This window comes from Pseudorca crassidens, chromosome 19 (assembly GCF_039906515.1).
Source record: "Pseudorca crassidens isolate mPseCra1 chromosome 19, mPseCra1.hap1, whole genome shotgun sequence".
NCBI classification, from domain to species: Eukaryota; Metazoa; Chordata; class Mammalia; order Artiodactyla; family Delphinidae; genus Pseudorca; species Pseudorca crassidens.
In genome coordinates this window covers 11070109-11084886 of record NC_090314.1, presented here as the reverse complement: position 1 = coordinate 11084886, position 14778 = coordinate 11070109, and the positions used below count along the sequence as shown (strand labels likewise).

At 53.0% G+C, this 14778-nt stretch overlaps 3 protein-coding genes across 8 annotated transcripts in view; 2 read left to right on the top strand and 1 right to left on the bottom strand.

Annotated features, from left to right (window-relative positions):
- Positions 1-4955, top strand: part of PFAS (phosphoribosylformylglycinamidine synthase) — a 36275-nt gene extending 31320 nt beyond the window's left edge. For 2 of the 4 annotated variants that reach the window (XR_010937408.1, XR_010937405.1), the window contains 2 exons: positions 1481-2207; positions 4535-4955. The gene's annotated coding sequence lies outside the window, so the exon portion shown is untranslated. The remainder of the gene's footprint in view (positions 1-1480; positions 2208-4534) is intronic. The other 2 variants (XR_010937407.1, XR_010937406.1) reach the window with 2 other exon arrangements.
- Positions 4956-5867: 912 nt separating this feature from the next.
- Positions 5868-7333, top strand: RANGRF (RAN guanine nucleotide release factor). 3 transcript variants are annotated; one of them, XM_067715394.1, is made up of 5 exons: positions 5868-6092; positions 6182-6298; positions 6500-6635; positions 6747-6832; positions 7055-7333. In XM_067715394.1, exons 1-5 carry the CDS (start codon positions 6016-6018, stop codon positions 7176-7178), a joined length of 540 nt encoding a protein of 179 aa, XP_067571495.1. In that variant the 5' UTR covers positions 5868-6015; the 3' UTR covers positions 7179-7333. The 3 variants fall into 3 exon arrangements, with proteins under 3 accessions (XP_067571495.1, XP_067571494.1, XP_067571496.1); XM_067715393.1 differs by having other exon boundaries at positions 5869-6092; positions 6500-6656; XM_067715395.1 differs by lacking the exon at positions 6747-6832 and having other exon boundaries at positions 5870-6092; positions 6500-6656.
- A 190-nt stretch (positions 7334-7523) lies between these two features.
- Positions 7524-11556, bottom strand: SLC25A35 (solute carrier family 25 member 35). The gene is made up of 6 exons (XM_067715392.1): positions 11386-11556; positions 10127-10523; positions 9159-9224; positions 8550-8702; positions 8059-8193; positions 7524-7904 (listed from the first exon to the last, which is right to left on the bottom strand). The coding sequence occupies exons 1-6, from the start codon at positions 11451-11453 to the stop codon at positions 7731-7733; spliced, it is 993 nt and encodes a 330-aa protein (XP_067571493.1). The 5' UTR covers positions 11454-11556; the 3' UTR covers positions 7524-7730.
- Between the last annotated feature and the right edge of the window lie 3222 nt (positions 11557-14778).

Below are 14778 nucleotides of genomic sequence, written 5' to 3'. Positions count from 1 at the left end.
AAGGCCAGAAGAAGTGACAGACATGGAGAAAAAGGTGAAAGGTGAGGGAGAGGAAAGTGGAGTCAAGAGCAGGAACTTGCCAAGTTAGGGTTTCCTTCCACCCCACTCTCCCAGAGGAGGTCCCGCCCTGCACCTCTGTCACTTCCTGGAGGTCTGCTTCCTACCATCGGCAAGAGCCCACCTAACCTGCGCCCCAAGAGCTCCAGAACGGTGGAGGGCCAGGCATCCCGAGATGCACAAGAGGCTCACAGCAGAGCATGACACCTAATGTGCCAGAGACCCAAAACGAGGAAGCTGGGGGGATTCTCCTCAGTGTTCCTAATCTAGTCTGACCTCCTCCTGGCCCACGAATAGGCCCCCACCGCTTGTGCCCGGTGCCAGGGCCCTGTTAATTTCTATGTCCTTGCAGGTCCCTTTCCAAGGGTTCCCTACCTGCTTGACTGCTCACCAAGCAGCCAGAGCCAGTATTGCCAGAGGGGGCCAGGTGGGAGCAGAATGCAAGCCCGCAGAAATGGAGGGAGGGATAGAGAGGTACATCACCCCCTACGTGAGGGAGGCAGCATGGGCTTGACCCCTGTGACCTGGCTCCCTCGGTTCCCCACGTCCAGGCGCCTTCTCTCCCTTGGGGGTCTATAACACACCCCTCTTCTTTCTAATTGCTCATGGATCAAACTTAGTCCACTCTCTTTGCCCCGAAACAGATTCAATTCAACTACATCCGTACTTCCTTTACTCCTAACAATGTTTTAAAGTTGAGGAAATGAACCTCCGAGAGAAGTCTGATGCTGGCTGTCAGCAGTGAGGGGTCCACGCTCCTCAGCACATCCTGACCGTGGCCAACCCTCCAGCCTCACAGCTCCCTGCCATGCATTCCCCAGGGCACCCTCGCCAAACTGATATACTTACACTCCCCAAAGCAGGGCCCTCTCATTTCCCAGTCTTTGCTCCCGACGTTCCCCTTGGCTAGAATACCCCTAGGTTGCCCTGGTGAATTCTGAGTCAACCTTTAAGACTCAGAGTGTCCTCTACTGTTCTTTGTATACTCCTGGTGAGGCAGGGGCTCTGTCCTAATAGCCTTTATATCTTCAGCCTTTTGCTTAAGGCCTGGTAAGGTGAGGGACCAAAGAATATGTGCCCCTTGGCCCCAGTGTCACAAAATGATTACGGTCCAGAGGTCTGATCGGCACTTGGAACCCAATGGGCAGACAGGCTGGGACCTGGGGCCTTTTGCTGCAGTGCTGCAGTGCTTGCACCTGGGCACACCTCTCCTCCAGCAACCAAATACAAAGAAATGGTATGGGACTAAAAATAACTATGTGTGCATGCACAGTTGGGGTAAATTCTGGACTAAAGAGACCAAAACACCCAACTGCCACTTTTGAGGACCCTGGAGCAAAAGCAGGGGGTGGCAGGGCCCTGGCTTCTATGACTTCATCTAGACTAACTGTGGCATACCCTGCCTTTTGGCTCCCATTTCTAGAAAACTGCTCCCATCAGTAAACCATTCGACCTTAGGGCTGTCAAGAGGCTCATCTAGAAGATCAGGCCTGCTGGAGTAAGTAAGTTTGTCCTCTGATCTCTATACACTGGTGCAGTAAGTCTCCACTCTCCACTGCTGGAAGCAGAGTTGCTGGGTTCAGGGTTTGGCACCTTTAAGGTAATGTCGGGGGTGTCCATTAGGAGGGACAGATATCTTGTTAACCTTCCTCTAGTCAACCAATGATGTCCTTTGACCTCCAGCACAGACTGTACCTGATGATGGGTCAACACATCTAAGTGTTGTCCCAGGGTGAGCTTGGAAGCCTCATTAGCCAGCAGGGCTGCAGCTGCTACTGCTCGCCGGCAGCTTGGCCATCCCAGGCCCACTGAGTCCAGTTGTTATGAAAAGAAAGCCACTGGTCTCTGATCTGGTCCCAGCTTTTGGGTCAGGACTCCTGGTGCTCTCCCTGACCTCTCGTGAACGTATAGGGTGAAGGGCTTGTCCAAACGTGGAAGCCCCCGTGCTGGTACTCTGATCAACTCAGGCTTTAGAGTCTCAAAGGCCTGCTGGCGGTCCTTATTCCATTGAAGACATTCCCTTTCTCCTCCCTTTAGAGCGTCAATATAGAGGTTTTGCTACAAGGCCATAATTTGGAATCCAGACACGACGGAACCCAGCCATCCGGAGCAAGCCTCGGAGTTGCCTCTTTGTGGTTGGAGACAGTAATGTACTAATTGCTATTTTTCGATCTATGGCCAGGACTCATGCCCCTGGGGTCAAAACAAATCCTAAACATTGAACCCCTTGCTATGAGATCTGAGCCTTGGTTGGAGAGACTTTATATCCCCTTTTCGCCAGAAAATTTAGGACCCTAACAGTATTTTGATCTGAATCTTGTTTGGTCTCACTACTTATCAATAACTCATCAACATATTGTAACAGAGTTCCTTTCTCAAGGCTCAGTTCCTCCAGTTCCCTTGCTAACGTATTTCCAAAAAGATGGGGGCTGTCCCGAAAACCCTGCGGTATATTGGGTAACCTCCAGGGGGTCAGGGTCCCTCCATTCAAAGGCAAAAAGGTATTGAGAGTCTGGGTGTAGGGGAATACAGAAAAATGCATATTTGAGGTCCATAACAGAGAAATACTGGGCGCTCCCTGACACCTGGGTGAGGAGGGTGTATGTATGGGTTGGCACCAGAGGGTGAATAGGGATGACTCCCACATTCACGCTTCTGAACAGGGAGGATCAGGGTGGTGCAAGGTGATTGGCAGGGCCTAATGAGTTTGTGTTTTAGGTTGGATTCCCCTCAGGGCCTCAGGCTTTAAAGGATATTATCTCTTCCAGGGGTATTTTTCCCTAGGCCTTAACCTTATTTTTATTTGGGGAACACATTTTGCCCTTCCTGGCACCGAGATATCCCAAACTGCAGGATCTACTTGTTCTCTAATTTCTTGAGGGATGTCTTGGGGAATATTTTGATGCCCAACAGGTGGGTCATCTGGGGCTACTAATAGATGCACTCTCTGTTCGAATTCTTTACCTCCTTGGACTTCACCCTGTCCTAAGAATATACTAGCTTCTAACTTATTTAGCAAATCTCTCCTGAGGAGAGGGACAGGGCATTCTGGCATGTACAAAAATGAGTAATAATAACAGACCCGATTCCGCAGGCAAGGGGAGACGTAAATCGCCTTACCTTTAGCTGTCCATCAACTTGTGTCACAGTACAGTCATGGTTGGAGAAGGGGCCGGCTGGCCAAATCAGAACAGAGCAGGCAGCTCCAGCGTCTACAAGAAATTCAGTTCTCCTACCTGCCACAGGGAGGGTGACCCGAGGCTCCATTGGAGAAATGAGGATGGATCGAGTTGGATCTGGAGCTGGGCAGGCGATCGTTCCGGGCCGTCAGTCAGTGTGTGGGAATTTCTCATCTGAGAGATTCACAAGGAACTGGGGCCAGTCGGGTTTGCCCCTCGGGCGTCCCACAGGAGGGCGCTCAGGGCATTCCCCCTTCCAGTGCCCCTCCTTCAGACAAAAGGCACACTGGTTTGGGCCCAGGTGGTTTCTTGGTGGTCTGTCCCGCCTTCTCGGCCCTCCAGGGTCCCCTCGAGGTGGTGGGTGGATCCGAGCAGCCAAAGGCTGCCTTTTCTTTATTAGCCTCTCATCTTATTGGCCCTCCTCCGTTAAGTCTCGGTTGTTCTAGACCTTGAAGGCCTCCTCTGCCAGGGTTGACAATGGGATTTGGGGCCCAGCCTCAAGCTTTTGTAATTTTCTCCGGATATCAGGAGTAGCCTGGGTGATAAAATGCATGGCCGACAGTGTCCTCCCTTCTGCAGACTCAGGGTCTGTATTGGTGTCCTTCCTGAATGCCTCTGTCAACCGGCTCAGGAAGACTGCCAGGTTTTCATCTTTTTCCTGTGTAACCTCTCAGACCTTATCACGGCTTCACCATACACCTTTTCATTCCTTCTGATAAACGAGTAATAGAATGTCTCATCCTAGCCTGGCCTACACGGTATTCATAGTCCCAGTGTGGATCATGTTCTGGGATTGCATCCCCATCCACCTGATAAATCTGGTGGTGTGGATTGGTGGCCAGTAGGCCATCTGCGTGTTCCCCGGACTTCCTCAGTATACGCTCCTTTTCATACAACAGTGGGTCAGAATAGCCATGATGTATTTGGCAAGTCTGTCAAAATTTTTTAAAGGTTTTAAAACACCCGGTTGGATAGGATGATAGGTTGCTGTCAAACAATATTGATTCCTTGAGCCAAGGTAGGGAAAAAAAATCAAAAGTAAATATAGATCATTTAAAGGCACAGGAACTCACACGATCTGTTATCAAAAGCAGCATTCCAGGACAACTTTATTCTCTTATGAGAGACAGAAACCAAATCCAGTCTTGCATCAGCCTGATCTTCATAAAGTCTATTTCCCTAATTAAAGTTAATCCAACCTTAGAAAATCCTGATCACATACAAAATTCTTTTCTCACTGTTCCTGTTCTGCAAACCTTCTGAGCCCATGCTTTGTCCCATATTCTTTTCCCATTCAGAAATAGCCAGCTCTAGTGATACAGGCTGCAACATGGGACCTTTTGCTGCGGTGCTGCAGTGCTTGCACCTGGACACCCCTCTCCTCCAGCAACAAAATACAAAGAAATTGTATGGGACTAAAAATAACTGCACGCATGCGCAGTCGGGACAAATCCTGGATAAAAGATACAAAGAAACCAAAAAACCCAACTGCCACTCTTGAAGAGCCCGGAGCCAAAGCAGGGTACTGCGCATGCCTCCTGCACACACCACCTATGGGGTGGGAAAACCACCAAAGCCTTCCTCTGGCCTTACCCCTGGACACACCCCTACCCTCACCCACATAAAGAACACCCTCAGGGAGCCAGCAAGCAAGGGAAACTGTTGTTTGCTCTCACTTCCCCCTGCTGCAGCAGGGGCCCCAATAAAGCCTTGCCTGAATTTCTTGTCTGGCCTCTGATCAATTTCTATTAATTAAGGAGGCCAAGAACCCTGGTCAGTAACAGGATGGCCTCAGGATGAGAATCCTCTTGCTCAGTTTTTGGCTGTGAAGTGGGTGACATCTAGAACCCCTGAGGGTATGGGTGGTCCCCTGGGTTCCAAAATTCACCCTGTTGGGTTTATTCAGTCACTCAACAGTACACCATGGGTCTGTTATGTTCTAAACGCTCTGCCAGGTGCTGGGGATCAAAGATGAATGGCGCAATTAGCTGGGAGGATACACTTGAGCTGAAACTTTAAGAACACTCTAAAAATCTATAAAAGAAAAAGTTTATTCTGTGCTTTCGTCCAGGCGTGTGTGTAAGGGGTGGGCAACGCCTCCCTCCCCACCCCTCCATCCCCTCGCCTCACCTCAGTTCCCAAGGTGAAGATTTGAGGGAGATTAGATGTATAATCACCGGTTTGGGTCTTGCTTTCAGGAAGGCGTGAGGCCTGAATCCTAACCCGGCCCCGCACACCTGGCCCCACTGTTCCCCTAATTCCATGCATCCGGGAATTAGCTAACTGGCTGGCAGCTCACTCCCTGTCAAGAGGCCCGGGAGAGAGTGATACGGGAGACCCTGAAACTATCCCCACCAACTCAGGAGACCCCACAAGACATCGGTCCCTTGGACGAGCAACGGCCCCTAAGGTGGGTCTCAGGCAACACTCTTATAAAGTGCGACCCCTTTAGAAGGAGGAGACCGGCGGGCGCGGTCTAGTGACCACGAGAGAGTCACGAAACCTAAACCGAAGTCTCAGCTCCTAGCGGTCCCCGCAGTCCCGCCCCGCGCCCTTCTAAGAGCTTGACTTCCGGGAGGAGCTCCGCTGGGGCACCGCCCCCCCCAAGGCGCGGGCGCCAATTGGCCAGCGTGATCGCGGGGCGGGGCCAAATCCTAAAGGATCAGGAGCAGAGGAAGACCTGAAGGGGGCCGGGGCTGCTGCGAAACGGAGGTGATGCCAAGTGGCCCCACGTGGGTTTCTTTTAAATCTTTAATGCCCATACCCTAGTCTCAGGCCCATGGAGCCCACGCGAGACTACCCACTGTTCGGGGGCGCCTTCTCCGCCACTCTCCCTCCGGGGGCCATCGACGTAAGGTAAGAAGGCCCGGGCACCAAAGGAGGCTGACCAGGTGGGTTGCGGGAAGTAGCCGGGGTCAACCAGGGCCTGCCTCGCCTCTCTTCAGCGACCTTCGACCGGTCCCGGACAATCAAGAAGTTTTCTGTCATCGCGTGACAGACCAGAGCCTGATCCTGGAACTTCTGGAGCTGCAGGCCCACGTGCAGGGCGAAGAGGCAGCGCGGTGAGGGAGGAGGGCCCGCGGCTGGCCAATGGGAGGACCAGAGCCGAAAGAGTGGGCGGGGCCTGTGGCGGGACGGTTAATCTGGGCAATGAGAACTCCAAGGGTAACACCACGTCACCAGAAATGAGCGAAGTTTAGGATGAGATGCTTGTAAGGGGCAGTGAGAAATGCCCCTCCCTGACCCTGCTCCCCCAACTCCAGGCACCATTTTGAGGACGTTGGCGGGGTGCAGGAGGCTAGGGTTGTGCAAGTGGAGGCTGTGCAGCCCCTCCTTTTGGAGAACCTGGCCCTGAGGGGCTGCTGTCAAGAAGCCTGGATCCTCTCTGGCAAGCAGCAGGTAGCTAAAGAAAACCAGCAGGTGAGGGCCAGGGGAGTGTGAGACGTCTTGGAGGGGTGAAGGGGGTGGCTCTAGGGAATCAGGTAAGCATCCTGACTCTGATCACTTTAGGTAGCAAAGTATGTGACACTGTACCAGGCCTTGCTGCGGCTGCCCCAGTACCAGACTGATTTCCTGCTCACCTTCAATCAGCCCCCGTAAGGAGAACAGAAAGGGCACCTCGCTCATGACTGGGTCCCCAGGAGAACTGGCTTGGAGGGGCAGAGTAGGGAGACTGGCTGGTGGGGTCCTCCAAGGAAGTGGGAGTGGGCCAGGGGTTTGGGGTCACAGATAACCAGGTCCTCTGGGAAACAGGAAATGGGAATTTACAAGCCCAAGGCCCAGATGATGTTCTCTCTCTATCTGTTCCTCACCCCAAGCCCTGAGAATAGGTCATCTCTTGGCCCTGAAAATCTGTCGCTTCCGCCCTGGAGCCTGGGTGACTTTGAACAGTTGGTGACCAGTCTGACCCTTCACGATCCCAACATCTTTGGTCCCCAGTAAGGACGCTGAAATGCTGCATGCTGCTCCTGAAGACTTCGGGCCTCTGTTCTGCAAGGGGATCAAAGGGTTGGATATATTCCCCTAATTCCTTCCCAGTGCATAAACATAAGACACCTCCTCTCTGCAGAAATAAACTTGCTTTATAACCAATATAATCTCTGCGCCTTTGAATCCAACAGAACACCTGGGTCCCCCCAATTCCCTTTGGTCTTGGACGGTGGAGTTTAAAATTGTGCATGGGATCAGAAGGGACCCAAGGCCGGCAGTGGAGGAAGGGAGGAAATACACTTTGCAGTGACTGGTTCAGCCCTGAGAGAGGGGTGTGAAATTCACAGGGGTACGGGTAGGGAAGGTTTAAAGCAACACCCAAGGAAGGGAGGGAAACGATCCCTTGTAGTGATTCAACCCTGAGAAAACAGATGGGGAGTGGGGTTGGTGGTCCCCCTCTGATGGATGAAAGATTATCTGGTCAGAAGTCACCAGGTCATAACAATGGAGTCAGAAGAGTCCAAGGAGTGCCGACTTGGTGGAGTGTTGGAAGAGTGGCTGTTGTTATTTGGTATACACGTAGTAGAGTGTGCGCAGCTGGTCCCAGAAGAAGAGGGAGAGGATGGTGTGGGGGCCGAGGCGGAAGTAGGAGGCACCTATACCCTTGTACATGCCCCAAATGCCCTCTATCCGAGCTGTCTGCAGCAGAGCATCCAGCAAGCCCCGGTACATGAGGCCCTGAAAGGTTGAAGAGGAAGAGCAGAGTTTGTCAGAGCCCACCAGAGGCCTCACCTCAGCAGCCTGCATTTTAGTCTTCCTACCTGCACCCACAATCTGCTTCCCTCACCCCCTGGCTTTCCCTGCTGTCCTGCACCCCAGAGCACTCCCTTACCTTGCCCTGAGCATCTGTGGGCTGGTTGTAGAGCCTTGTGCTGACCACGTCAAAGGGTGTCATGGCCAGGACCACCGCAATGCTACTCACCATGGCGGCCACCAGAGCCACCTTCCAGCTCTGGGGTGGAAATATCTAAGGGGGGGAGGGAGGAAGAGCTCTGTCAGTCAGCCAATCATTCAAGCCCTCGGAAAGCCCAGGCCCTGTGCTGCAGGTACAGTGGAGAGCTGGTAACTCAGGGAGCTTCCACCCCACCGGTGATAACACTGTGAAGGAGGAAGAGCGGAAGGCCCTGAGGACTCAGGTACACCTGGGAGGAAGTGACAAGAGAACTGTGGGAAGGTTGTAAAGAGACAGTGATCCCCCCAAGCCCTCCTGCCACTCCCTCACATTGAAGGTTGGCACTGTCCCTCTTCAAGCTGAGCCCACTTCAGCTTGCCCTCCCCCTGCCCACATTCCCAGGGTGGCCCCACCCCCTTCCCAGGCAGTACCTCCCACTGGGTCACGAGGTCCTTGGTGGACGAGAAGGTGCACAGCTGGGTGGAGGAACCGACGATAACTCGGGGCAGGCCGCCCAGGGCCCCACGCCACAACCCCACCAGACCATATTTCTGGCCAATCTTGATTAGCGCCTGAAACATGCCCTGGTTGGGGGAGGGGGAGGGCAGAGAAAAAACCATGGGGGCGGGGTTCAGTCACCCAGGAATCAGGGGCTGCCACCCCCTAACAGTGCCAAGGATGGGTCCATAAAAGGCACCCGATGTCTAGACAACCAGTGCCATGTGGGCTTTGAGCATGAATGTGGTCCTCACTTGTCTGCCAACCCACCTTCCCTCCCTCGCCACCCCAGAACAGGGCCGGGTATATGCACGTGAGGACATTAGCAGGTCAGGAGAATGGGACAAGAGAAATAGGTGCAGAAGCTAGAGGAACAGGGAACATGGGGATAAGAGGGTCTGGGTGGACTCCAGGGGCAGAGTAGGGCCGAACTGATGGGCTGGGCAGAGCCGTGGCTGGGTTGCGGCTGTTGGGTGCAGGCAGAAACCTGGGGAAAATGGAAGAGAATGGGCAGGGACGCCAGCGGGTTGGAAAACCCTCACCTGGTGGTTATACTGGTGCCCCACAGCAATTTCTGTGGCTGCCTGTGCCTGTAGGTGTGTCTTCACCTGGAGACGAGAGAGTATCACAGCCTGTGGCCCAGCGGCCAGCCCCCCACCTCAGCCAGCCAAATGCCTGACCCCTTCACACTTCCTCTGGGTGTTCGGTAATGAATATCCTTCTAACCTGATAATTATTGTTGTTCCCACCTAATAAATTGGTCATGAGACTGTGTCCCTTGGCTCCAGTCCCAGGGGATGGCTCTCCTAGCACTGCAAGACACCCCACCCCCTCTACATCCTTCTTCCCTTGGGGGAAGGGGCGGGGATGGAGAGGTTGGAGAATGGCAACAATTCCTAAGACTGTTCATGTTAGGCAAGACCTGGTGTCCAACCTCTCATGCCAGCTCCTACTCCCAGACCGGCAGACAGGATCTTCAGCCACCATCATGACCAGGCTCCCCATCAGGCTCTGGGGCAGGTTGTGAGGGGTCATCGGCAAAACTTGCTCTCTGGCCCCCAAGCCCTGTGGGGGGCATGTGTCCAGCTGACTTTGGAGAACTCCAGTCACTGTCCCCGAATCTCATACTCTGGGAGTGAGACCAGACTGCCTCTCCTTCTACAGAACTCATTGCCTCCCAACGTCTTTCCAGAAAGAGCGCTAAGCAGGGCCAAGTCCTAGCAACAAGCAGCTGTGGTGACCTTGAGCTAGTCGCTTCCCCTTTCTGGGCTCAGGTTCCTGACCCTTCACCGATACCAGATTAACTCAAAGGGGCAGACTGTGGGATAGTAACTCTGTAACGCCCAGGACTTCCCCTGATCCCCACACCCGTTGATGTATGTTAATCAAATTCCTCACCCTCCCCTACACAAATCCATTTCCAACCTCAGTATCAGGTTGTGAAGTCCCAGGCACCCACCCTACACCAAAGGTCTGCCCCGAAGGCCCCAAGCAAGACCCTTCTTCTCACCATGTAGATGGGGCTCCCCAAGTAGGCTCCCATGACCCCAGCCAGGGCCCCAGCTGCTGCGCTGCGGACAGGGCTCAGGGTGCCTTCAGCTGTGTGCAGGCAGCCCCCAGCTTCAGCCAGCCCGTAGGTGCCCAGCCGGATGCCGTTCATCAGGAACTGGTATAAGAGGGCAGGGGCCAGGCCCTTCTGCAGGGCTGCCAGGCCGTCCACCTTGCCGATGGTGATGAAGGCATGGAAGACGTTTCGGTAGTGTCGTCGGTAGGTCCCGGGGGCCTGAAGTTCTCCCTGCAGCTGCATTCTGGTCTTCACCACCTCCAGGGGATTGGTGAACAAACAGGCCCCACAGGCTGCCAGGCCGCTCATCAAGAAGTCCATGGTGGGACAACAGTAGCAGGAACTGGCCCAGGGGTAAGAAAGTTAAAATGAGCTTCAGAAACGGAGTCAGAAAATCAGGGGAAAGCCTCAGTTCCAGCAGTCCAGGCTGCAGGAGGTAGAAATGCAGAAGTCTGGAGTCAAGAGTGTCAGGGTCAAATGTCAAGAGGTCAAGGGTTAGCTGGAATTTGGGAGTCAGGAGATGGCAAAGAGAGAAGAAATATGAGTTTAGGAGAGTCTGGCGAGAGGGTTATGACGGGGACTTGTTAATCAAGGGATTTGAGGTCAAGGAGGGGCAGAAGCCAGGAGGGCGTAAGGTGGGATGCTGAGGATGGCCGGCTATGGGGGCCGGGAGTAGGTGAGGGAAACGCGGAGCTGGGAAACCGGAGCCAGGGAGGAAGGAAAAAGAAAATCTGCAGGTTAAGGAGGGAAAGGATCCAGGAGAAGATCCAGTGGCGTCCCCGGACAGCAACGAGGTCTGGATCGGGGAAGGAAGTCGAGGCTCCGGCCGGGTATGAGCGCCCTCAGGCAACGGCCGGAGCCCGCAGCAGCTTCACCCCAGGGAGCCTGCGGAGGCCGGGCCGCCACACTCCAATCACCGGAGAGCGACGCCCAATGGGGAGCCACAGCCGAGAGCCTCAGCCAATCAGCGCCGAGCCGGCTCTGCGACCAATGGGAGGTGCTCTCGGCGACCCGGCCTCCGGAATCCGCAGAGAGGCGATTGGAATTAACTCTCCCCACCCCGGTACCAATGCCTGGGCTGCGGACTCGGAGTGCTGGGAGGGGTCCCCGGGGAGCAGAGGTTTTATCACTGGCGGGGAGGAGAGGTTGGACCCTGGGTTACTGGATGGGCGCAGAGGCCGAGTACGGAGGCAGCAGTCCCTCACCTGCATGTTTTGGGCTGCTGCTCTTGCGGGCGGAGGGCTCCCCTCCTTCGCCTTGTATCCCGGGTCATCGCCGGATGCGGTTGCCAAACTGTAGGTCCACTCCCTCTTGGTTCAGGCGCCAGGAGAGCCCGGAAACTGCGGCTCCTCCCGCGAGGCAGGTGGGACACACCTACTGGACGGGACAGATCTCCTTAGGCTTGGTAAAATATTTGTAGGTTCCAGCGCGGGGGTGTGGTGGCTGCGGGCGCGGAGGAAGGGGTCCCGAAGGATGGCGAGGGAACATAGTCACATCCCTACGTTCTTTTGATCCTCACAGCAAACCAGGGAGAAGGCCAGACAGGCTAAGTAAGGCGGGATTTTGATCCCTGGGCTTAGGTTACACAGGGCCAGCGAGTGGTGGGAGAGGTCCTGAGACTCTGGACTCCTTCCTTTCCTAGTTCCTGAGCCTGGTAATGGTTAATTACGCAAGAACTTCTGAGAAAAGAGACTAGGGAAGCTAGCTGGGAAGGGGTTGAGGGGGGAAGGCTTGGAGAAAGGTGGCAGGAGGATAGGGGATGTCTTCTGGGGCGGGAGGAGGAGGCAAGGGGGCACAGCAGTGTGTGAGGCAGCCACCAAACTTAGACTCAGAGGCCTTTGGAGTTCCAGTTTGGGTCTTCCTGCTTACCAGCTGGGTAGCCTTGGGCAAGCTACTTAACATCTCAGAGCCTCCTTTGTAAAGTGAGAATGATAATTATTTATTGCACAAACCTGAGTGAAAGTGTTGCATTTTTCTCTAGATGCTCAATTATCAGTCACCCTGTGCCCGTGTGTATCCTGTTCCCACTGCCGGTGAAAGTCCTTGCACCCTTAGTTTGGTGACCTCCAAATCACTCTTCATCTTGAACTTCATCTCCTGATCCTTGAAGCTTTTTAGCCACTTCCATCCTGCTTTGCTCCTCAGGCATTTACCCTTGTTTCTCATTTGATTAGCAGTTGTTTACTCTGAGTCCTCCAGTACTCTGGGAGTTCTTGGATGCCCCCCCCCGGGGCTGGGGGACTGAGTCTGGGTCTTATCTCCCCAGTGTACTGCTAAATCATTGAGCCTCTGGGCTAGGCACGAGGGGTGGAGCAGATAACGGGGCTTCTCAGGAGAGGCTCTGAAAGGGTCCCCTGAAAATTTCCAAGGGATGCTCCCCAAATGCCTCCACCTGCTGGCTGGGATTGACACTCAGAAAACTGAATTCATCTCTTGGTGAGTGTCGAGCCAAAAGACACAAGCAAGCCAAAGAGTGGGAGAAGGAAGGATTTATAAGTAAGGAGAACACAGGGGATCTTTCCCAAAGCAGTGTCTCCCGAACAGCAAAATTGGAGACATTTTAAGCTAAGGATACATGCATATTAGTGAATGGGTTTGGGCGGTGTATACTTATTCGTGAAGGGGCTTGAGCAGAAGAGGAATCAACATAGAATAGGGGCGAAGGTTGCTGGAGTCCAAGCTTTAGTTGATTGAAGTCTCAAGCATCTGAAGAAGGTTAACATCATTAGGTTCCCACCAGTCTGCGGTTTTAGCCCCTAGTTACTTACCATCCTCCACCTGCATGGGGGACCTTGGTTCCGGTAGAACAACTAAAAAGATCAGATTGTTATGCATATCCCTTGAGGAGGACCTAGGACTCTGTTTTATCGCTGAATTGTTGCCTCTTGAATGCTTTGCCTTTGTTCCTGCATTCTTTTGTTCCCCTAAGATCATTAATTACTGAGACCTGCTCTAGGGCAAACATTGTGGCCAGGCTGAGATCACAAAATGGCTTAGACCTAAAATGGCTTCTCTTATGTCAAGAAAGCCATGTGGGGTTCTCTTTCTCTGGGACCCCCTACCCTATCTGCTTATAGGATGAGAGTTCATCATTGTTTTAATCTTTGAGTTTATACCAGTGAGTCTCCACGTGCAGTCCCTGGAGCAACAGCAGCAGCACCTGCGGACTTACTAGAAATAGAGATTCTCTAGGCCCATCCTAGACCTCCTGCACTGAAGGCGGGGGCCTGACAGGGGCTTAACAAACCGTCTAGGTTATTCTGATATGTGCTAAAGTTTTAGAACCACTGCTGAAGCCTTTCATTTTTAATATCCAGATGCCCTACAGATAGACAACTTTTTTTTTTTTTTTTTTTTTTTTGCCGTGCGCGGGCCTCTCACCGTTGCGGCCCATCCCGTTGCGGAGCACAGGCTCCGGACGCTCAGGCTCAGCGGCCATGGCTCACGGGCCCAGCCGCTCTGCGGCATGTGGGATCCTCCCGGACCGGGGCAGGAACCCGTGTCTCCTGTATCGGCAGGCGGATTCCCAACCACTGCGCCACCAGGGAAGCCCCAGATAGACAACTTTTAAAGTGTTATTTTTTTTTTAAAATAAGCTTAATTTTTATTTCTTAAAAATTTTATTTATTTATTTTTGGCTATGTTGGGTCTTCGTTGCTGTGTGTGGGCTTTCTCTAGTTGCGGCGAGCGGGGGCTACTCTTTGTTGTTTCGGTGGCTTCTCTTGTTGTGGAGCACGGGCACTAGGCACGCGGGATCCAGTAGCTGTGGCATGTGGACTCAGTAGTTATGGCTCTTGGTCTCTAGAGCACAGGCTCAGTAGTTGTGGCTCACGGGCCTAGTTGCTCTGTGGCATGTGGGATCTTCCCGGGCCAGGGGTTGAACCCGTGTCCCCTGCATTGGCAGGCGGATTCTTAAGCACTGCGCCACCAGGGAAGTCCTTTTCCCTGGTTTTTTTTTTGTTTTTTTTTTTTAACTGGGTGGTTTGTTGTTGAGTTTGAGTTATTTGTGTATTTTGGATAAGAGTCCTTTATCAGATAAGTGTTTTGCAAATATTTACTCCCAGTCTATGACTTGTCTTTTCGTTCTCTTAATAGTGTCTTTTACAGAGCAGAAGTTTTTAATTATAATAAAGTCTAACATCAATTTTTTTTCTTTCATGGATCATGTTTTTGGTGTTGTATCTAAAAACTTATTGCCAAACCCAAGGTCACCTAGATTATCTCCTATACTTTCTTTTAGAAATTTCATAGTTTTGTATTTTACATTTAGGTCCATGATCTTTTTTGAGTGTGAATGACGTAAGGTCTGTGTCTTTTTTTTCTTTTTTTTTGCGGTACGCGGGCCTCTCAGTGTTGTGGCCTCTTGCGCTGCGGAGCACAGGGAGCCTGGATGTGCAGGCTCAGCGGCCATAGCTCACGGGCCCAGGCGCTCTGCGACATGTGGGATCTTCCCGGACCGGGGCACGAACCCGTGTCCCCTGCATCGACAGGCAGACTCTCAACCACTGTGCCACCAGGGAAGCCCGGTCTGTGTCTTTTTTACATATGGATATCAGTTGTTCCAGGAAGTTTTGTTGCAAATTCTATCCTTTCTCCAT

Bases quoted from the DNA above. Each gene is read 5' to 3' on its own strand.
- RANGRF (XM_067715393.1), top strand. From the start codon at position 6,016: ATGGAGCCCACGCGAGACTACCCACTGTTCGGGGGCGCCTTCTCCGCC. The intron at 6,299-6,499 runs GTGAGGGAGGAG...CCCCAACTCCAG, and splicing joins CAGGGCGAAGAGGCAGCGCG to GCACCATTTTGAGGACGTTG. The intron at 6,657-6,746 runs GTGAGGGCCAGG...TGATCACTTTAG, and splicing joins TAGCTAAAGAAAACCAGCAG to GTAGCAAAGTATGTGACACT.
- SLC25A35 (XM_067715392.1), bottom strand. From the start codon at position 11,453: ATGACCCGGGATACAAGGCGAAGGAGGGGAGCCCTCCGCCCGCAAGAG. The intron at 9,225-10,126 runs GTGAGAAGAAGG...TCTCGTCTCCAG, and splicing joins TGGGGAGCCCCATCTACATG to GTGAAGACACACCTACAGGC. The intron at 8,703-9,158 runs GTGAGGGTTTTC...TCCCCCAACCAG, and splicing joins GGCACCAGTATAACCACCAG to GGCATGTTTCAGGCGCTAAT.